We start from the raw sequence: 23,101 nt of genomic DNA, 5'->3' as shown, positions 1-23,101 counted from the left end.
CCATGAAAAGGAAGCAGAGCTGGGAGCAATTGTTTCTGACCCCTCAGCACTAAGGTGATCATCGAGCCTTGCTATGAACAACTAGGTACTGTTAACCCTGGTGGGCGCATGCAGAGCCAGTCCTCAGACAGAACGCTGTTCCTGGTGGGCAGATAACTGTGATCCCATAGTAGAGAGGCAGACTCAGACCACAAGGCTGAGCTCTGACTCTGCTCCCAGTTCCCAGGAGAGGGAGCTCCCCAGACTCTTCTCTTTCTGAATCTGTGATTGTTCAGTGCATTGTCTCAAGAAATAGCTAGGGTATGCCCTCTTTCTGTTTTTGTCCCTCCCATACCTTTACTCTTCACATCTGAAACATACACCATAGCCCTCATCTGAGGCCTTAGTTACTCCCCTACTTCTGTGCAGCTACTAACGAGGACATGGCTGTTCCTTCTGGTGACTGCTTTACCTTTTCTTCTTGGTGTTAACTTAGAATTTGCAGAAAACACTGAAAACTTGAAAACCAAAATGTCGGAACTAAGGCTATACTGTGACCTCCTTGTTCAGCAAGTAGATAAAACAAAAGAAGTGGCCACATCCGGTGTTGCTGACTCCGAGGTAAAGTATTGTTTTCGTGACATTACTGAAATGATACAGAAAAGTAGCGCCGGCGGGCATTTGTTCTCTGACAATTCTTGCCTATCTTGGAATTGACTGGTCCTTAGGAGATAGTAGCGGAATTCTGCATAGAAATGCATGCATTGCACTGCTTGGAAGAACACACTTTCCCACCCTCGAAGGAATTTATGATGAATCCATAAAAATCCCATAATATGGGGGATTTTTAGCTTTAGTACTAAAAAAAAAAGAAAGTGTGTTTCTTCCCAGTTTGCGCTGTATTTTTTCCCCCTTGTGGTTTTTCCAGACAGGGTTTCTCTGTGTAGCCTTTGGAGTCTGTCCTGGCACTCATTCTGTAGGCCAGGCTGGCCTCAAACTCATAGAGTTCTGCCTGCTCCTACATCCCAAGTGCTGGGATTAAAGGTGAGAGCCACCACCACCCGGCTGCACTGCTTTTTCAGTAGCTAGTCTTACCTGTATAACTGAACTGTCTCTTTCCATGTGGCTACTGAGATGTCAGCATGATGTCTGTCCGTCACTCTTAGTGAGACTGACAGACTGTTGTCTGTCACAGTAAATGTGCTCTGAAACAGCCCCATACTTTCAGAGATGGACACATGCCAGCAAGGATTGTGATTATTTATTTATTATTTTGAGGCAGGATCTCACTATTCAGCTCAGGCCAGTTTTGAACTCTAAACCTTCCTACTGAAGTTTTTTTTTTTTTCCTGAGTACTGGGATTGTAGGCATATGCATCCTGCCCAGTTGAGGATCTGGAACTTTACCATTTGTTAATAAAGTTGCTCTTTAATCATCTCAAAACATCAGAAAAAGATCCATTAGTGTGTGTGTGTGTAGAATTACTCACCTTGACTCAGAGAGGGTCTCTGCAGCACTCTCACACAGCTTTGGTCTACAGTCTGGGGAATCCAGAGCTTATATATACGAGTGTCAGTTCATTTCCTTAGGATTAGAAAACCCTCTCACTAATACTGTTTTGAAGTCTTTCTGTTAGACTGGTTTAACTCACTTTCATTCACTTTCTTTGACTTCTTAAGATCATTTATCAGCTGCCTTGTTGAGTGTAGGACACTGTGTTTGTGGGGATGACGAACAGAAGAAGGATTTATATTCTAGAGCATGGGCTCCCAATCTACAGGTTTTATATCTGGGGACATTTTGAATGTCAAGATTGAGGAAGTGCCATTGGTATATAGTGTTTAGAATTCAGGAGCACTACTAAACTTTTTTCAATGAGCAGGAGAATTGTATTTTACCCCTGTAAGCAGCAGACAGACAGAAAGACTGTCTTAGTCGTTATACTATTGCTCTGTGAAGAGATGCCATGACCGAGGCAATGCTTATAAGAGAAAGTTTAGTCGGGGTTTGCTTACAGTTTGAGGCTTCGTCTGTTTTCATCATAGTGGGGAGCATGGCAGAATGTAGACAGATGCGGTGCTGCAGAGGAGGAGTTGAGAGTTCTACTTCAGGATCCACAGGTAGCAGGAAGGGAGAGACACCGGGCCCAGTGACACGCTTCCTCTAGCAAGGCCACCTACTTCCACAAGGCCACATCTCCTGCTCTTTCTCAAGGAGTGCCACTCCCTGATGACTAAGCATTCAAATATATGAGACTCTGGGGCCATTCCTTTTCAAACCACCACATAGACATACACACACATACTAAGTAACCCAAAGTTTCGGTGGTGCCAGGGTAGAAGCCAGATCTAGAGTGAACACAGCAGTCTGTAATTAAAGAAATTACAGTGAGAGACTTGGGAACTTGATTACAAATATGGATTACAACCGACAGCATCACCTGGGACCTTTATTAAAAATACATGTCATCTCTTCAATCTTTAGTCAAGAGTGTGGCTCCAGATATTTCATGAACACCTTACATATGTAAATACACAGCTGCAAAATACCCAGACAAGTAAACTACCTTAGAAGAAAATAAAATTCCAGTTATCATAAGCCCGTGAGTCAGCCACACTGGGAGCAAACAATGCACAGTGCCTGCATCATCTATGCCTAGCTCCTAGCTTATTGAGCAGAGCCGAAAGAAGTTGGTGTTAGCTGGAGCGATGAGCAGATGAAGGGTCAGAACAGTGAGGGTGTATATGTTAACTTGGGCTAGTTCATTTCTGTTGTTTGTAACTGATGTGCATATTTATCCAGCAACATTCTGATTGGGTATATTAGTATTGGTTTGCGAATTTAAGCTTCTCAAGAGATAACACAATTGAGTTTTTCATCTTGTAGCAAGACAAAAGACTCTTCTTCTGGTTGTTATGTAGGAGGGAATCGATGTGGGAACTCTGCTGAAATCAACCTGCAACACTTTCCTGAAGACCCTGGAGGAATGCATGCAGATTGCAAATGCAGCCTTCACCTCTGAGCTGCTCTACCATACTCCTCCAGGATCCCCTCAGCTAGCGGTGCTTAAGTCCAGCAAGGTAAGAATCCACCAGCTCAGTTTCTCTCCAGCAGCATTGTGGGATGTTAGACATTTAAGGACACATCCTTTCATGGCTAATACTGTTTATAGAGCAGTTTGCTTTACTTACACTTTTGTATTTGCCCTTGGTCCCCTATGTCTCATCAGTTATTTTTAGTAGTTTGATTCCTCATACTCTCCTTTAACCTTTTTTCTATAACCCCAAAGAGTCTTCCCTAGAATACTGTTATCCTTACTAGTCATGGTCATTCTGGCCGTTCCATTAGCCAATAGTAATGAAGTGTAAATTGGATTTTATCTAAACCTTTCGCTCATTCCCTCATGGCCTATAAGCTCAGACCAAAACTGTGTAGCCCTTTCCTGTATCACCTGTTTTTCCCCCTGACAGTACCTAGCTTGAATGTGCCGTTGCTTATATCATTTCTCAGTGCTGAGAATGTACTCTCAGCTTCTCTTCCAGCTTAGTCCCTCCTTGTCTTCCATTAGTCTTCCCTCAGATCCTACACTGGACTAAGAAGATCTCTTCTCATACACTCCCCTATTTCCCTAACTTCTGTTGGCTTAAGGGCAGGAATGTCCATAATGCTTACCTTCATGCTGCTAGTGTTGGGTATAATGCTTCACCTTAATTTGCTAACTATTAATGCTGAGTAAGGCTAACAAATTACAAAAAGAGCTAGTCACTAGGAATTTGGCTACAAGATCTTTCAAAACCCTGTCTTCCTTTTCTGAGATATTTGGATGCACTTCATTTGGAGGGGACTTAGAATTCTTTCCTTGAGGAGGGCAATCTGTATTATGACTGTATTGATCACTTTCCTATGTGATGGTATTCTAAATAACACTGTTGCCATTTAACACATGAACTTTCATTTCTTTGCTTTTTTTTAAGATGAAACATCCTATCATACCAGTTCATAATTCAATGGAAAGGTATAGTAACTCTTGTTCCTCTTCCTTCTAAAAGTTAGAAACCTGTATACCATGTTCCTCATTTTAAAGAAGCAGGTGTCGTGATGTGATTGAGATGGTACCAGAAGCAAACTACAGACTTCCCTGTGTGAAGCTAAACTATAGTTGGCAGAATTGGTAGATGTGGCCGTTTCCCTAGGAAATGGAGTCTTGCCATCACATGCCCTGACTTGGTCTGTCCAGAGTTGCTGAGAGTCAGAACATGTCTGTAGAAGAGCACAGCGCTGGCTGCAGTGTGGCTTCCCCGGGAAAACCGGTGCTGCTTCTCTGTCTTATTTAGACAAGGAATTTTAAGGAGCTCCTTAAGTTGAAGGATAACTTGCTAGCGAATGTAAACTAGTACCATTCCTCTAAATTACTCTTTGCTTTTAAACACACACACACACACACACACACACACACACGTGCTGCAAGTTTGTGTAACTCAGTTGTACAGTCCTCACTTAGCTTGTGTGTGTGGCCTTGAGTCTAATCTGCAGTACCACCAAGAAAGGAAAAGCTCCCATTACACAGTTGTCAGGGTCTTTACTCATAAAAAGAATAAATATGGTGCACATTATCCTTTTAAATTACTAAATTCATCCCTTTATATGCTATCAATATATGGTGTGTGTGTGCGTGTATGTGGATTTGTTATTAAAAAGATTGCCCTCAATTTGGTCGCTAATTTTTTCCTTTTCAGATATTTTTACTAGAAACATTTTTGTAGATTTCTGTTTCTTTTGAGACTTTGGCTCTGTCTGTGTCCACAGTTTTTATTTGTATATGCATTTGAAATAAATTTTTTCTTTTGCTAGAATCATTGTGTAGCTTGGATGCTGTCCTGTTACTGCTTTAATTTGACTGGGTATAAGATATTACATCCCTTTTAACAGAATCATCTGTTTCATTTAAGTGTCAAACAGCTTTTTCTGCTGCCCTGATGTGTTCTCAGTCCCCCTGTGATCCTCCTGCTGACAGGAGAAATCTCTGCTGGCCACAGCTGCTCTTCAGATAATTGACTACAAACTAGTATGGTTAAGTAGCCAGTGTGATGATGAAAGTCCTCCCAGGGAGAAGTTGAAGAAAGTCAGCTCATTGTTAAATGTGGCACCTGGAGAAAGCTTATTGCACAGTAAAGAGCTGCCCTGAGTATTTCCTGATGCTGGTGGAAAGCAAGGAGGTTGAGTTATGTGGTACAGGAAAAGCCATTAAGGCTCCTTTCCTTTCCTTCCTTCCTTCCTTCCTTCCTTCCTTCCTTCCTTCCTTCCTTCCTTCCTTCCTTCCTATTTTCCTTCCTTCCTTTCTTCTTTTCTTCCTTCCTTCCTTCCTTCCTTCCTTCCTTCCTTCCTTCCTTCCTTCCTTCCTTCCTTCCTTTATTTACTTAAAAAAAGAGGGTCTTTATCTATAGCCCAGGTTAGCCTAAGATGATGTCACCAGGACATGTGGTATAGGAAAAGCCATTAAGGCTCCTTGTTTTTTTGGTTTTTTTTTTAAGTGGATATTAATCTATAGCCCAGGTTAGCTTAGGATGATGACAATCCTTTTGCCTCAGTCTCCAAAGAGAGAGGATTACAGGTGTGAGCCACCATACTCAGCTTTAGTGGTTTGGTTTCTGTTCTTGCTTTGGTGTCTTCAGGAGACTAAGAGGTTTGGTTTAGTTTAAGATATCTATTTTTAATCAGTGTTTAGTGATTGTGGATCTTCCCATCCCTTAGAGTAGCATCTGGGCAACCCGTGGCAAATTAACAACATTTTCTTTTAAACTGTTTGTTTTAGGCAGATGGAGTTGAACAGTTGTGAAAATGGATCTTTAAATATGGAAGTAAACGGTGATGAAGAAATCCTGATGAAAACCAAGAGTTCCTTGTATTTGAAATCCACAGAGGTAGATTGCAGCATGTCAAGTGAAGAAAACACAGATGATCATGTGACAGGTGATGTCAAAAGAAAGTTTTCCATGCTGTATTGAACAGTAGACTTAGGAGGGCACTGACACAGGTTAGCCTCCAGGTGTGCCGCTGACCTAAGGAGCCTGCTTCCGCAGGTCACGTAACTTTAGCATTCTGTTACCCCATCTTGGCACTGGTTGTCATGTCTGTGTTCTGGCAGATGTAAGTAGTTCACTGACTCCCCACAATATCCCAGCCTCTGTTGAGCCCAGGCTGTGATGTCAGACTTGGTGTGTCACATTAGAGCACATTAAGTGTTTCAATCTTCTGGTTTCTGGTAGAGCCTGAGGATGTCACAGTTTCCCAGCCTCCATACTTCTGTGAGTTAGTCACGCCAAATTCCAGGTAATACCGCTGTAGTTGGGAATAATGTCCTTTCAGATTTACTAATTGCATTGGCACTAATCACAAAGCCCTGTCTTCTGCCAGATTAACTATACTAGAACTTGTAGTTGTGTATTAGGTGCTTACTAAATGATTTTAAGTCTGAGTAATTAAATAAGTTAATTTCTTCTATAGCTGTCTTAAAATAAAAGGTTCTGTTATTTTTGTAGCCAAGTCAAGTTTTTTTAAATTGTGTTAATCTTAGAAGCTATTAGATGTGGATCTGAGAAAAGTAACACACGTCCTTTAAAAATCTGATCTCTTGAGTAAAGATTCCCTATAGGAGTCTGTGGCTGCAGACCTTTGGACAGGCTCCTTACAACATGACTGTCAGCTTTCGTGTATTGTGCTTATACTGTGTGAAGTCACCCAGACACTGATTAGCGAATACTGTGAGTGCTCTAAGGGAATAGTTTGCTTTCCACAGTTCTGTGGTTTTGATCAGCTAATCAATGAATAACATTGCTCTAATGCCCTTCTCTATTTAAAAATACCTATGTGGTCTGGATAAACACTGAACTCAGAGCAGGCATCAGCCATCAACTGTAACTCAAGTTTAAATGAAGTTTGTCCACACACATACTCTCTTCATAAAGGTATACCTCAGACTTCTTGTTTATATACTCCAGACAGTATTACTGCCTGAAGCCTTCTTAAACTGCAAAGCTAGTTATAAAGGGTACACAAGTACAAAAACCATGCTAGTAAATAAAGGCATTTGTGGCATGAGAATTGAAGCAAGATAAACACCTCAGCCCATGCATCCTTGGTAAGAAGTTTGTACCACCCTGCACTGCCAGGACTACCGAAAAAGCACCACAAGTCTTGATCTGGGATTCACAAGTAAATGTTGACAGGTGGGCAAATCTACAGACAAATAATATGCTTACAGCCAGGACTGACTATATATATTGTAGGAGAAAGATCTTAGAAATCACTAAAGCCTCTTGCATTGCTGTAGCTGATACCATGAGGTCCTTAAAATCATGTTTCAGGGACCAGAAAGATGGCTGAGTGAGTAAAGGCACTTCCCACTAAGCTTGATGATTCGGGTTGGATTCCCTAGAATGCATATAGTGGGAGGAGAGAACCAGCTCCTTCAAGTTGTCCTCTGATCACACATATATACAAAATATATAAATAAATATAAAACCAGTGCATCATGTTTTTGAAGAATACTGAACAATAGTGAAGTAATTGTGATGCACCGATGACTGAAAATGAGTTATACATACAGGTGTGTGTGTGTGTGTGTGTGTGTGTGTGTGTGTATGTGTATTTCCTGTTCTATGTTTTAGAAATTTCCGCTAATGATTATGTGTTAATTTTTATAATAATATATAAGAACCTAGTGATAGATATCATTTACTTTGTAGTCCAAGGAGAGATACTGAAGGAAGATGGAGAGGAAAACCTTGGGAATCATGACAGTGAGCTGGCACAGCCTGGGCCAGACTCGGTTTCCTCACCTGAATCCATCTGGGAAAACGATGAAGAAGTTATCCCGACTTTCTTCAGTTCCATGAGCGCCAGGTATTCCAGGCCCTAAAACTCCCTGACAGTCAGACCCTATCTTCTCTTTTGAGAAAGCAATTGTGACCAAGGATTTGGATTATCAGGGTGGATTATCTCTGTAGAATTATTATTGTTAATGGATTGTTTTTTAATATCTGGGGCTACTCAGAAATCAGGCAAAGTGGTTTTTCCTAAAAAGCTGTTTCTGTAACATCTCTGAACTGCAGAGTGCTGTTGTGGTTTTAATCTTCCGTTCTCCATGTCACCAAATTGTTCAGCTTTAGTGACATTGAACTTCTGGAAGACAGTGGCATTCCCACAGAAGCGTTCTTGGCATCTTGTTATGCGGTGGTTCCAGTACTAGGTAAGATTGCTACAGTTGCAGTATATTCATTAGTTTCTAGACTGTTTTCCCATCACAGTTAATTCAAATGATAACTATTCTGGATTATGTACAATAAGTTGATTCTTCTCAGCTTTTGGCATCACATGCCACACAGTGAAAACTGTGTGACTTAAACACTCTTGTATTTTTCCATTCCATTTCTAATTGATTAAGTTATTGATCTTAGAGTAGTACAATGAAACCAGGGAATTCTTCTTTCTTGAAAATATTCATACAAAGTGGAGATAGTTCAGGAACAGGCCTTTCATCGGTACTGCAAAGTGGAGGTAGGCCAAGAACAGACCTTTTATCAGTACTATGGGGAATAGAATTTTTTAAGTCAAAAGAATTTTTTAAGATAAATTATGTGTATATATGTAGATGTATATGTAGTCGGGAGTTTCCTATTCCATAGCCACTCTCAAATCATCACTCAGAGGCTTAATATTAATTACAAATGCCAGACCAATAGTTCAGGCTTGTTACTAGCTAACTCTTATACTTAAATTAACCCAAATTTGTTATCTATCTTTTATCACATGGCTAATAGCTTGTTACTTCATTTTCTGCAAGTCTTGCTTTGGTGGCTTCACTGATTATACCCTTCTTCCTCCCAGCATCTTCAGTTTGATTGCCCCATCTATACTTTTTGCCTTGCTATTGGCCAATCAGTGTTTATTTAACAAATCTGAGTGACAAATTTTTACAGTATACACAAAAGGATTGTTCCACAGCATTTTCCCATTTTTGCCTAAGATTTTAATTTTAACATAGTAAAATTATATACAATAAAAACAGTTATTATGTAAAAATTACAGTTAAAATAGCCAATCCATTTGTATTTGGCAAAATTACAGAAGATATTCAATTATTTATCTTATCTTGATGAGACTAAAGTTTTATATCTAATTTACCTTTTTATCATAACTAAGGACAACTATAACTATCTAGTCTTCAGCCCCATCAAATGCCCCAAAAGGGTGAACTGTTATTTAATGACAGGAACATCAGGCTGTCTGGACAGCACCTAGGTTCTTTTGTGACATTGGGGTATCCAGCTATGGCCTACAGACCTGGTATATCTGACAGCCTTTCCTTTGAAGCAAGGAATTCTAAAGGACTGTTCTACCTTGTCTTGGCAAAGTTTCGCAGTTGCCTTTCTTGCGTACTACTGGTTCAGTTTGGACAGTATATTGTCAGCAATTGGGGCAAGGGCAAGTTCTTTGGCCGCATAACTAGTTTTTGCCATAAAGAAAACAAACAGCATATGGAGTTTCTTCGATACCCATCATCTTCTTTGAAGTATATTGGTGTTGTCAGGAGCAGATGTGTCTCATTGTCATGAAAAATCTTAAGTTATTAAACATAGTAAGTGCCATATTCTGTAGGTCTTTGAAATGTTTGAAGACTGTCTGTCTGTCTAAATATATCTGTGCATGATCTTGAAAACATACCTAACATGACTATAAGTTTAACTATTATAGATAACTATTAGTCTGTATTTTTCAATTATACATTACATTTTTAAATGAGCTTCATAAACACAATACCTTAAATACGAGTAGGAATATACCTACAGTATAGCAAAATTAACTTTAAATTTACATGTCAGAATCCATACCAGTGTAAAATTTTAAAGAGTAATAGTTGTTTTTAGATTAAAGTAGATTCAATAATATTCCCTTTCATCGTATCATTTCTAAATCCTATCCTTTTTTTTCCTTTAGAAAGAGATCTTTGAATTTTACTCCCTTGTTCAGCTTTTTTCCTGACTATGACCAGTAGCAGTTTGTAATCAATCCCTCCTTAAATGATAATAAATATCTATAACCCATTTTTGGGGAATGTGGACGTAGTTTCTAGACTACTTCCTGTTGGTTGGGGCTTCTGGTAATTTTTGGGGGACCCTGATAAAATTTAGGGTTATGGTTGAGTCTTGTCTGGAATATTCTCCATCCTGCATATGTGTGTGTGTGTGTGTGTGTGTGTGTGTGTGTGTGTGTTTAATTTACTTAGTATAAAGGTAGTAAATTGTTAATGTGTTGAAATTTACTCTATGATCTATTATGTATGTTTTCCCTTGTTTCTCTTATGTTTGAGTATGTGGTACATGTGAATGTGTGTGTGTTAATATGTGTGAGGGAGTGGGTGCACTGTGTGTGTATATATGTAGGATTTAGAGGTTGATGTCAGGTGTCTTCCTCCATCAGTCTCCACTTTATTTACAGCACTCCTCTGTCAGATCCTATGCCTCCCAAATACTGTGATTATAGGTGGTTTCTGTACCTTCCCAGCTTTGGCATGAACTCTGGTCTTCACACTTCACACAAGTGCTCCATACACTAAACATCCCCCAAACCCTATTCATATTTTTTAAATTGAGGTATAACTTGCATCTAGAACTTAAAAGTGTTGTGATTGTAATTTTGATAAATGCACCTACCTATATATTCTACATTCCTGTCAAAGCAGAGGACATTTTCATCACCCTTGAACATTCCTGTGCCAGTTGTTTCTCAATCATTGTGAAGCCTAAGGCAGTAATTGTGCTGATTCCTGTCACCATAGTTTAGTTTGCCCTTGTCTATCTGAATGGAATCCTGTTGTCTGCTCTTGTATCTGCATTTCTCACTGTGTGTGTCTGGAGATTCATCCCTATGGTGTGTATAGTCCTCATTTTCTCGGGGGTCTAGGACAAGAACTTCCAGTGTTACTGAGTCACTGAATGACTATCCCTTTGTGATAGCCCGTAGGAGCAGACGCTAGCACAGTTGCACACTCACAGCTGCCTCATGCTGGGATTCCAGATGCTTCACCTCTTCACACTTGCTGGTGTAGGTACTTGAAGTTTAGGCCATCCTCGTGTCTTCAGTGGCCCGCGTGGTAGCTTTAATTTGCATTTACCAGTGACCATGGTGTTGAGTATGTTATACAATTATTGCCACTGAAATATTTTTTGTTGTGATGTGTCTCTCCAAATTTAGTCTGTGTTTAAAATTGTTTACTTTTATTACTTAGGGTACTATTACTGAAGATGTTCATATTACTGAGTTTTGAGAATTCTTTAAATATTCCAAGTAAAATCCCATTATAGACATGGATCAAAAATATTTCTCCCACAGACTCTTCATTTGCCTATTTATGTTTTAAGATATCATTTTGTAACTCTGTTTTTTGAAAATTAAGTTTCACATTTTGACAAAGTTGATCTTTGTGTTAATGTTTTCAGTTGTCCTACGGTTATTTTTAATCAAGGGTCATAAAGATGCTTTCTCATAATTTTTCTAGATTTTTAATTTTTACATTTATGATGTGTGTATAGGTGTATGTGTGTTTGTGTGTGTGCATGTGTTCATGTGTGCACATGTGTGCTAGAGTACATGTGTGCACAAGTGCACACTCTTGTGGAAGCTAGAGGACAATTTTGGGTGGTCTTCCTTATGCCACCCACATTGTTTTTTTTTAGGCAAAGTATCTTACTGGCCTGTAGCTAAACAAGGATCTTCCTGCATCTAACTCCCCAGTGTCCCCACCAGTATTGAGACTGTCTACTTGTGCCACAATGCCTAGTCCATTCCCCTATCCATGGGTGCTAGGGATCAAAGGCAGGGAGGGACTTTCCAGCCTCCTCAGCCCGTAGTCCATACTGGACTTTCTTTTCATTATGTGTCATGATGTTGGGACTGAGGGTCATTTTTGTCTTAATTATAATCTAGCTATTTAAGAACCATTTGCCAAGAAAAACAACGACCAGTATCTTCTTATGTTGCCCTGGCCATCTGCTCCAAGACCTGTAAACCTATAAAATCGATCTCTTTTCTGCTTCCATGATTTGTTTGTATTTCCTTAGAGTCTTAAGAATGTAAAGCTTAAAATCAGAGATTATAAGTCTTTCAATTTTATTTCTTTTTATGATCGTTTTGGCAATTCTAGGTCCCTTACAGGTATGTATAATTTATGTATAATTAAATTATAATTTTAATATAATTTATCTTACCTATTAAAAGGCCTCTGGGATTTGATTAAAACTGCATTGAATTTGTAAGCCATTCTGAGGAAAATTTAATGTCTTACCTAACATTATGCCTTCTAGTCCATTAGTATGATATATGTGTGTGTGTGTTAATTTAATGCATGTATTTTTATATACACAAGTATGTGAAATATATAAATATATACATATATACCTTTTATTATGTTTATTTTCTCTAAACAATGCTTTGTATAACTTTGTGTTTTATTTGGAATAAACTTTGAAATTTTATTTCATATTTATATATGTACCATTAATATATGTAGACACATTGATTGTTGTATACTGGTAGTTGTTTTTATAGTCATAAAATCAGATAATTTTATAAAGTGCTTTTTCTGCGGCTATTGAAATTTATGTTTTTCTGGTAGTTACCTGTATAATGAACTACATTTTTATATTCACTTACATTCACTCCTGTTTTGCTGTGTTTCTACCATCATACTTTGTGTTTTCTGTTTTGTCCTTTTTGTTCTTATTTCCTGGCTTTGAGCCACTGAAGCTATTGTTCTTCAGTATGCTATTTTGTTTCATATGTGGGGCTGCTTCTAAATACGTGGTTTTGAGCCTTTTTAAAAATTAGATACTTTTTAGAGTTCATTATTTTTTCTCCGCTGCTTTTATATTATACTTTAAAGATTATGTTTAGTAAACCTAAATAATTAAAATTAGTAAGTTAGATCTAGCAAAATTAAAATTAGTAGTGTATTTGAACCACATGTAATTTTCAGTTTATAGAAGATATATTAAAATAGTAAAATAAAAATTAATATATCTTTTGAGATATAGCGTATCTGTAATGTGATAGAAACATGCAGTCATTACAGATAACCATTAATGAGGTAGTTTTCCTTCTCCGGGAACAAACCTTTAAAATCTAATAGTGTATTTTAGGCTTTCGGTTCAGCAAGTACTAAGCCAACCTAAAGGATCTCAAATTGGTACTGTAAACTTAAGAGGCATTTTCATCATATGTGCCACATAGGACCTGGTTACTGGGACTCATCTCAGCATCATGAGAGAGAAGAGCTGGTGACCAAGTCCAGTTCCAAAGCTTATGTTTAGAAAATTACTTAGAAGTCAGAGTAATGTTGGAGAAAAGATCTTCTAAATGTGTTATTACTGTACAGATATTTTCTATTATAATACATGTGTGTGTTTCCTACATTTAAAAAAAAAGCTTTTTCAAAAATATTTCCAATACTGTCTTTCAGACAAACTTGGTCCTACAGTGTTTGCGCCTGTGAAAATGGATCTTGTTGGAAATATCAAGGTGAATATACTGACTTGTCTATGTAGAGTCTATAAAGGAATGGTTTTCACTCCTTTTGTGTTTGACAAGAGTAAATCAGAGTGGGGAAAATCATTCACACTGGGAAATTTCAGGAGCAGAATGACTGATATAGCCATGATGCGTGATGATAGAAGCAAGCCTTTGGTAGGCTGACCTCTTTAAAAGTCAGAGCTGGATCAGTGAAGAGTCACTCATATCGGCAATGATTGCATGCACTTTGGAGTTAAACAATAACAAGGAACATTTCTCCACAAATGTCACTGGCAATAGCTATCATTTGTCTGGGGCTACTCAAAAGGCCAGCTTTCTGATATATCTGTGGAGCCGTCAACAACAGGAAGTCTGAGCCTCCTTCCCAGAAAATCCAGAGTTGTTTGTATTACATCTAACATCCCAGTACTTTCATGGCAAAGGCAGGAGGATCTCTGAGAGTTCAAGGGTAACCTGTCTACAGAGTGAGTTTCAGGACAGCCAGGGCTATGTAGAGAGTCCCTGTCTCAAAAATAAATTAGAATATGGTTCCCACCACCAGGTATGCTATGTTGAAGAAGTTGGAAGGTATCTGTGGATACCTTTCCAGCATGTTTGGAGAGGTGGTGAGGTATATGGAGTCACTCACACAAGTGAATGTTCAGAGATGGACAAAGGTCCCTCAAGAATGTTGCTTAAAACCTGTGACTGTTGATGTTAGTTAAAGCCTCATAGAATTTTTGGAATGTTTAAAACACTTACCCTGAAAACATAAGGAGGATAGTAAAGTCTCACTTTGGCTTCTTAGACTCTTCTTGCTTCTAAATTTGAATATTGCACTGATACAACTGGTAATATTACAGTTTTCATCTTAGGCAGTTGTCCTGTTTCTTGTTTTTGTTTTCCAGAAGGTGAATCAGAAGTACATAACCAACAAGGAAGAGTTTACTACCCTCCAGAAGATAGTGCTGCATGAGGTGGAGGCGGATGTAGCTCAGGTTAGGAACTCAGCGACCGAAGCCCTCTTGTGGCTGAAGAGGTGAGGCAGTCAAGTGGAGCAAATACATGCTCAGTCCAGCTCAGCTGAGATGTTACCAGCTCACTGTTGCCTTGAAATAAAGGATCTACCAAATGTTAGACTTTCTAGAAAGTCTGATCAGCTTCATAGAGATAGCTATGAGTCGTGGAAGTATTTGTAAGATCAGAATTCTAGAAAAGCCAGTGAGTTTCTCTTTAAGTGAGTGTTTTTCCGCTTGAATGGCAATGTCTGGGGAAACACTGAACTCAGAACCAGTTTCTGAACCCCTGAATTTGGTGTGGGGTTCTAGAATTTTCACTTTTAATGAATTCTAGATGATGCTAAAGTCACAACCATAGCACTATAATTTGAAAGCACTGCATTAGGAATATCAGAGGGGGTGAGGGGAGTGTCCAGAGCTTTCTAATAGGAAGCCAGTCAGAAGGGCCTCTGTCCATCATGTCTGCTCCCTGCCTTGCCTATGACACTTATATAAATGCTAGCATCTGCCATCTGAACTTTGAAAATAATATTCTTCTCTCTTCCATTTTAGAGGTCTCAAATTTTTAAAGGGCTTTTTGACAGAAGTGAAGAATGGGGAAAAAGATATCCAGACAGCACTGAGTAAGTGTGTTTCGTCATATTTTTATTGTCTGCATTTAGACTTGAGATGGAGACCCTGGAGGTGGGGACAGAGCATAGGGGACATCTCTGCTTCCATGGGTTTGGTTTTCTTTCCTTTTTTTATTTCATTTTTATTCATTTCTTCTTACATGCTTTCTTTAAATGGGATCTGTGAGGATGTGATTTAGTGGTAGAGCATTTACCTAGCATGTATGAGACCCTGGGTTCGAACCCTCTGTCATAAGAACAGAATAAAGGGAGGGAAAGAAAGTACCTATGCAGTGACTAGGTCATCTAGGTCTGGCTTATTAAAAGTCAGTTTATTGTCCTAATTTATCATGAGGTTAGCTTTTATAAATGAGTTTGCAGGTATCGGTATTTGAAGAGAAGCCTATTTTAGAGTGCATGAAAGTAGGCGGGAGGGGGAATCCGGAGGAGCTGCTTGTGGAGTGAGACTAGGGGCCAGCTGTCATCCTGTACTCCTCCACATGCCCATTTTGTAGTGATAGAGCCAAGACGGCAAGAAAGGCCTTTGTGAGAGGAGATTGACCTGTATTTCCATCACAGTGTGGTAACTATAGCATTCATGTGCTTCTTAGTATGTAAATACTGGTAGATGGGTTGTGGGTTGGTGCATCTATTAGAATAGTTTTGACAAACTAGACTTCATAGCAGCTTCACAATGCACTGATTATAACATGGCTGAATCTTCACTCTAGGCCTGTGGAAATCATGTTGCATGAGTCTTTTTGTTTGTGTACTTGCTCTGGTGTTATTGTCACTGTGTAGCCCAGGATGGCCTCCAACACATGATCCCATGCCTCGGTCTCTTGGGTGCTGGAATGATAGGCATGTGTCAACACACCAGGCCTTCATAAGTCTTGGGGTATGTGGAGGGAGTGAAATTCTTGTTATTCTAAAGCCTGGATAATTAATTATGTGTTGAGACACAAAGTCAGGTATTGGTGCGAGAATTATCTGTATTTTGTCAATCATGTGTTTTAATAAAACGCTGATTGGCCATCTGTTCCTACTGGAGATTTCTCAGGTGGTCTTCCTTGATCAAGCTGGATTTTTTTTTAATCTCAGAATGAATCCACAGCCTCTCATTTCCTATGGAAACAAAAGCAAAATCTCTTCTCCAAAGTAACATACCTTTTGACTTCAATTTTGAAGTCAAGGTATTTTTAAAATACCTATCTTGGATTAATTTAGCATCATTTATAAGTAAATATCTTTTAGGAGCTGTTGCTCCTTCTTCAGCATTCAAACAATTCAAAGAGAGCATAATAGCATACAGTATCAAGATTCTCTGTGTATTTTCCATCTTTATGAGGCTTTATTTTAACCTTTATTTCTTTTATTTTTACTTTTACTTTTTGAGACAAGTTGTCTGTATACCTTTGTCCTGGAATAACTCTGTAGGCCAGGCTGTCCTTGAACTCACAGAGATCCATCTGTCTCTGCCTACCCAGTGCTAGGATTAAAGGTGTCTGCTACCACACCTTGAACTAACAGAGATCTGTCAATGGCTGTGGTAACTAACTCCACGTAAAACCTAAGAGGGCTTTAAAAGGAATTCTAGACACAAATATAGAGGTTAACACAGCTTTTTGCTGTTTGCTAGGACGTACCATAGAGAGATTTCCTGTTTCAGCAATAGCAGCAGAAAAAAAAGCCGTGTCATTTTAAAACGCAGCTTCCTGGGTTGTGCCGCCAGTGCAAACTCTGGCTTTAAAGCATTTCAGTGGCTTATATGGGACTGGATGTCTGTATGCCCACTTGGGATCTGGGCGGGAACGCAGCCCGCTGCCCCTTCTACAAGGTATTATGTGGTCATTGTTATAAACAGAAAATTTAGTTAATTCTGTGCCTTTGGGGAGAGTTTGAATATTCTTTGTGGTACTTTTTTCAATTTCCTAGAGGGTGTCTTCCCTCTTGGCATGAGTTCTGAGAGACCCTGCCCCATTGAAATTTGCCCCGTCTGTCCTGGCTAGAAACTGCTGGCGTGCCATGTGACAGTTATGCTGACGCTTCTGTAGTACTTTAAAATAGGCACAGCTTAACTACATCAGTTCCGTTTCACTCAGTAGAGCGCTGACATTGTGAGAGATGAAAATACCCACTACAGACCCCAGAGTCATCACATCACACATGACACTGCTAACCCGCAAGAGAATGGGGCGCTTATCCCAACTCAGAAGGAGAAAGGTTGTTTATCTCAGATGCCAAACCAGAAATTCCTCTTCAGACCAGCTTCTTAGCATGGAAAGTTCTTACTGAAAGGGTGACTTCCCTGTAGGAAGGGCCAGAGAAGATGCTCTGTGCCTTGCAGATCACACCGTGAGCCAGGGCAGTGCTGATGGGGCTCTTTGCTGCAGCCTGGAGAAAGGATCCTGATGCTCACATGGCTGTGCTCGTTAGCAGGAGGGCTTTGACCTTGAGGTTCAGCTCTCCCCTGCTTTTCTGCATTTGTTTTTCTAGTCAGAACTTCTGTCTGTCTGTCTGTCTGTCTGTCTGTCTGTTTGTAGGTAGGATCTCGTGTGGCCCAGGGTGGCCTCCAACTCAGTGTGCTTCTGAGGCTACTCTTGGAATTTGGGTCCCCTCTGCCTCCAGCTCCCAAGTGATGGGCTTATAGGCCTGTGTCAGCACTCTTGGTTCTTGCAGTGCTGGGGCTGGGGACTCAAACCCAGGACTTCACACACACCAGGCACGCACTCTTCTCACAAGCTAACCATTCCCTATCACTCTGGCTGGTACATTCACTTGAGCAGCAGACTGGCCCCAGAAAATGTTGACTCTATGAAGAGAAACTTTGAATGCCGATGTTGCTATGTAACTGAAGATTATCGTAGCCTGGCCTCCCCACTCTCCCTTCAGTCCTGTTATTGGAAAAGAAAGGAAACTGTGAATTCGAAATTTCATTCTGACATTCAGGCTTATTTCAAAGGTCTTAAATGGTGTCTTTGTAATAACCCTAGTGTCTGCTACCATTCAGTGTGAGGAGATAAAGTACCCTAGCACTTTGCCCCTCACACATGGCTGCAAACAACCTACAACAGACATGATTTAATTCTTACTTCTTTGACCATTTCATACCTACATGTGTATTTCTTTCATGTTGTTTCATACCTATAGTATTTTGTCATTTCTGTCCATACTTCTCTCATCCTCTTCCACTCCTGCTGAACTCCTTCTCCATAAATACTCCTTACACTTGAATTCCCCTTTAAAGTATAAAAGCCAGTATTCAGCCGGAGGGCCTTAGGAAAGCCAGTCACAGACCCAGACTCTATGAGCTCTAGTCTGTCAGTGCATGCTAAGGTTCTTAGGCACCCCAGGTAGGCTTGTTCACCATTGGCTATTGACTGAGGTTTCTCTGTCCTGCCCGGTCCTACAGCCGTTAAGTCCCAAAGAATCAGACAGAGATCTACATTAGTTATAAACTGATTGGCCCATTAGCTCAGGCTTCTTATTAACTAATTCTTATATCTTACATTAGCCTATAATTCTTTTCTGAGGTAGCCATGTGGCTTGGTATCTTTTTTGTGAAACAGTCATATCTTGCTTCCTCTTCCCAGAATTCTGTTCTCGTCACCCCACCTCTACTTCCTGCCTGCTTGTCCCACCTATACTTCCTTCCTGCCTACTGGCCAATCAGTGTTTTATTAAAATACAATTGACAGGGTACAAACCATTGTCCCACAGCAAATGGCAAACATGGTCTTAAGAAAACCACTTACATTAAGTTGTTCAGACCTTAGAGGCTCCTTGATGTAGATTTCTTCTGGGACAATGGCTTTGCTTGTCTTATTTAAAATTATAGCCTCTGTAAGTGGAGCTGCTAACTTGTCTGACTTGGAATTAAGGTGACTAAGTAGGTAAAAGAGTGTATTACAGGGTCCACTGAGATGGTTCCCAAGTAAAGCACTTGCCATCACGTCCAGTGGCCTGGCCTTGATCCCTGGGACCCACATGGTAGAGCTCCCACAGTTGTCCTCTAACCCTCACATGCACTGTTATATATACAGACGCCTACAGGTAGATCATAAGACATTTAAACACTGTACAGTTTATATGCTACCTGTAAGCAAATTATTTTGCTTCTTTAAATTCTAAAACTTTATTTTAATTTAGCTACTACTAAATAGTGCCCAACTATAGCTATAACAGTAACTGTTTGGTTTTTCTTTGGTTTGTTTTCTGGTAGTACTAGGGGTCCAAACCAGGACCTCACACATGCTGAGAGGGCGCTCTTACACTAAGCTCTTATACGAATACCAACACCCAGAGGAAAGCCTGAGGCTTTATTTTGCCCCATTTGCTCTTGAGCTTGGAGTTGATTGGAGTGAAACAATTGGGGTGGTCTCATTCAGCAGTGGCTTTGTGTTGTTAGTGTCCCCTGACACTCAGGATCATCTCAGGAAGATCAGATCACAGGTGATAGGGTCAATGGTTTGCCCTATGATGGAGCCATTTGTAGATACCACAATCAAAAGGTTTTGAAAACCAGTCTTGGCAGTGGAAGTGCAGAAGCAGCTCTGGCATCCCAAGCATCATTGTTCTAAACGTTACTTGCTCTACCCTGTATCTCAGCAGGAAGGCAAATTCACACACCATACCTCGTAACAGCTTCGTAAATGTAAACCAAGATCTGGGCCAAAACAGTAAGAAAAGTTTATAGGATGCTAGGTCATGTATTTAATGTTAAAGGCTATCCTAGACAAGCAGAACTAAGTGTGAATGGAGGGCAAATATTTAATTTTGAATCAAAACCTGACTAATTATTCTGAAAGCATGAAGGGGCAGGAGTTCACAACAGACTTTAAACTGGCAGGGTTGCCTTATGACAGTATCCCAAGTTAACATGGGGCATGTCTGGGAGCTTGTTCAGTATCTGCCCTTGGTTACTGAATTGATGCTTCCTCATGTGGTTTTCCTCACTAGAGCTTCACAAGATTTCATGGAGTTCTTTCTTAGTTTAATTTTGGTTTCTTGAGATAGGGTCTCTCTATGTAGCCCTGGCTGTCCTGGAGCTCAGTGTGTAGAACAGATTGGCCTCAAACTCAAAGAGCTCCACCTGCCTCTACCTCTTAAGTGCTGGGATTAGAAGTGTATACCACCATGCCAGGTTCGTTTATGTCTTCTAGAGGCCAAAAAATCCTGCCAGATCACAGAGCATGCCTCATGATAATGAGAATTTCAGTAAAGATTAATGCTTCTCATTACTTAGCCTTCTCTGTGTAACCAAACTCAATCAGGTTAGACTTTATCTTATTTCAGTACAACTTCACATGACAGTTACTTGCAGCCCTAGTAGTCAGCTAAGAACTTTTGACTTTTTTATGCATTTTTAGTTTGTCTAAATATTTTTAATTTCATCTTAGTCTTCCTAGGCTTTCGTTAGGAGCCATCCCAAGTTGTATCTTCTCTCTTCTCCACCATAGCAGGTGGAGCACTCACCATCAAGGTCAGGGTGCAGGCATAAGGAGCAGCCACTCCCTCTGATTGGGCCCTGTGGGAAACACAGGTGGCATGTGGTGCACATGTTCCCTTGTCCTTAGGCTGCTGCCCATGTTTTTAGATTTTCTCTACTTTCTGCCCTTTAGAAGAAGGGCATGGAGAAGGGTGTCCAGCGGGTTTGCAATGGTTGACTTAGATGGCACAGTGCAGGAAATGTGAGCCCCCCGAGGTTGGCAGAGCACTGACACCAGAGCAGTTTACCCAGCCAGGGGCTTTGTAGCTGAGGCTTGAGACCAGAGCAGCACTGTTTGCTATATACTGTAAGGAAGTGAGTCTCATCCTGTCAGTTCCCTCCACAGTTGTAATTAAGATGAGGGTGAGTTCTATATAAAAATAATTCTCTGTGTAGGGACATTTTCTATAAAAAGGAGAATTTCTCTGGAATGTTGTGTGTTAGTTAAATCTACCAGTTTCTTTAGCCCCACATGTTTGTGGATGTGAGTTTTCACAGGTGAGGGTACACACCATGTTGCTGTGTTCTTTCTCTTCTCCATTAGATACTGTACAACCAGGGAGGGAATATGTTCATGTTTTCAGAACTGCCACTGAGTCCTAGGTAACTCAGAATCCATGACCTAGTGAATAAAGATCTTTGCTGTTTGATCTCAGCCTCTCCCCTGTCCCAATGAACTGCTCCTGATTGCACAGCTTGGCCCAGTTCCATGAGTCCTTCTCATCTGTAGCCTCATCTTCCCTTCTGTATACCCTCTCCAGCCTTCAGGATCCCAGAAAACCCTGGCTGCTGCACCGAGGCTGTGTTAGTGTCTGTTCCCTTGGCACTATAGTACAGTTTGTCATATAAACATATTTATAGGATAATGGTGTGCTAACAGTCCAGCTTCTTCTGGATCCAGTAAGTTCTAAGGGCAGAGGATTGACTAAGGTTAGCTCATCTGAAAATCCACTGCTTTCCACAGTGTGTGGAATGTAGTAGATCAACTCTGAACTTTTGTTAAGTGAAACAGCTTTCACTATAGATGTTCAGAGCTAGAATTAAATGTGTGCACCACCACTGCCTGGCTTAGAGCAGATTTTCATAATGGCATTTAATACACTGGCTGGATTAGGGTCACAGGAAAGCAAGGAGTCTTACTACCTTCCCCCAGTAATTACTGGTCCAAGTAGCTCCTTAGAGAGCTGAGAGGGTTAGACGTATGACTGTCGTACTGGTTTTCCTCAGGGCTATGTCTGACACTGCCTGCCTGTGCTGTACTCGCTGTACTGTGTGAGTCAGCAGTGCTCTTCCCGTGACGTCATCACCAAAGCCCTGGGTACCATCTAAACTTCCCACATGCCGGCCCAGAGTCAGCTAAGTGTCAGACTTCCATGGAGGATATGTGCCTTTAATCAGGTCCTGGCCTGCTCATACTATGTACCTAAGGGGAAAAAAATAAATTTAATCTTGGACTCTCCTTTCAACTGTATCTAAGAATTTCTCCATATTTGCATTTAATTTTTCCCTTCTACATGAGCTGCCACACTAATGCTGACATCTCATTCCATTCCAAACTCTAGATAGCCAGGGGACTCCGTTGTATTTATAATCTGAGTCTTATGTATAAAGTATGTTACAACATATATTGAGGCATTCTTTTATAGAAATATATTTGTACAAATTCCGATTATGCAAAATGGAAATGCTAATACACACTGAAGTTTTTAGTAAAGCCTTATCCAAAATATTGGACTAGAAGTTGTCTAAAATTCCATAATTTTAAAGCTGTGGTAGGCTATCGCCCTTCTAAGCTGCAGGCACGTGGCCGTGCTGTACTTAGCAGCTGAGCGCAGTGTCCTGTGCTCTGTACTGCTTTCCCCACATAGGAACTCATGCTTGTGGTTCTAGGATCTGTTTTCTGTACATCTGCCCTGGCCAAAGCCGAGCATGACTGTACAGCCTGTCACAGTATCACCTAAGCCTTCACTGAGTGGTCCAGTGCCCGCAGTAACCCTGAGTAGCACAGGAAAGTAGATAGCTGTGGTGCGCTGTGCAAATAACCCAAGAATGCCATGTGCTCCTGGAGACGATGTGTAGACACGGATGGAACATAGCAAGACAGGTGCATGGTGGGCTTCAGATTGTTTTCTGAGGATGTATCTATCTTGTGAAAATGATGGAAAATCGGTTTTGAATTTTCTTTCTTTTTTTTCTGTTACTTTTTTTGGCTTTTTAAGACAGTGTTTCTCTGTGTAACAGCCCTAGCTGTCCTGGAACTTGCTCTGTAGACCAGACTGACCTCAAATTCACAGAGATTCACCTGCCTCTGCCTCATGTGAATTTTCTATATATTAAGTTACCCAATATTTCAGAAAATGTATCCCTTGCATAAAGTACCATCCTTCACTCTTAGAAGTTTTTAAATTAAAATTATTATATACCAGTTTTAAAATCT

The 23,101-nt window shown here is 40.3% G+C and overlaps 1 protein-coding gene across 1 annotated transcript in view; it reads left to right on the top strand.

The window, feature by feature from the left end:
- Positions 1 to 23,101, top strand: part of Plekha8 (pleckstrin homology domain containing A8) — a 63,407-nt gene that overhangs the window by 25,060 nt on the left and 15,246 nt on the right. Inside the window, exons 4-12 of the mRNA XM_048440379.3 lie at positions 476 to 600; positions 2,902 to 3,060; positions 3,955 to 3,995; positions 5,793 to 5,950; positions 7,726 to 7,882; positions 8,143 to 8,228; positions 13,497 to 13,555; positions 14,455 to 14,585; positions 15,118 to 15,188. Coding sequence (XP_048296336.3) covers positions 476 to 600; positions 2,902 to 3,060; positions 3,955 to 3,995; positions 5,793 to 5,950; positions 7,726 to 7,882; positions 8,143 to 8,228; positions 13,497 to 13,555; positions 14,455 to 14,585; positions 15,118 to 15,188 — 987 coding nt within the window. The remainder of the gene's footprint in view (positions 1 to 475; positions 601 to 2,901; positions 3,061 to 3,954; positions 3,996 to 5,792; positions 5,951 to 7,725; positions 7,883 to 8,142; positions 8,229 to 13,496; positions 13,556 to 14,454; positions 14,586 to 15,117; positions 15,189 to 23,101) is intronic.

Source organism: Myodes glareolus, chromosome 6, assembly GCF_982192425.1.
Source record: "Myodes glareolus chromosome 6, mMyoGla1.1, whole genome shotgun sequence".
NCBI classification, from domain to species: domain Eukaryota; kingdom Metazoa; phylum Chordata; class Mammalia; order Rodentia; family Cricetidae; genus Myodes; species Myodes glareolus.
This window is presented reverse-complemented; position numbering and strand designations above follow the sequence as displayed.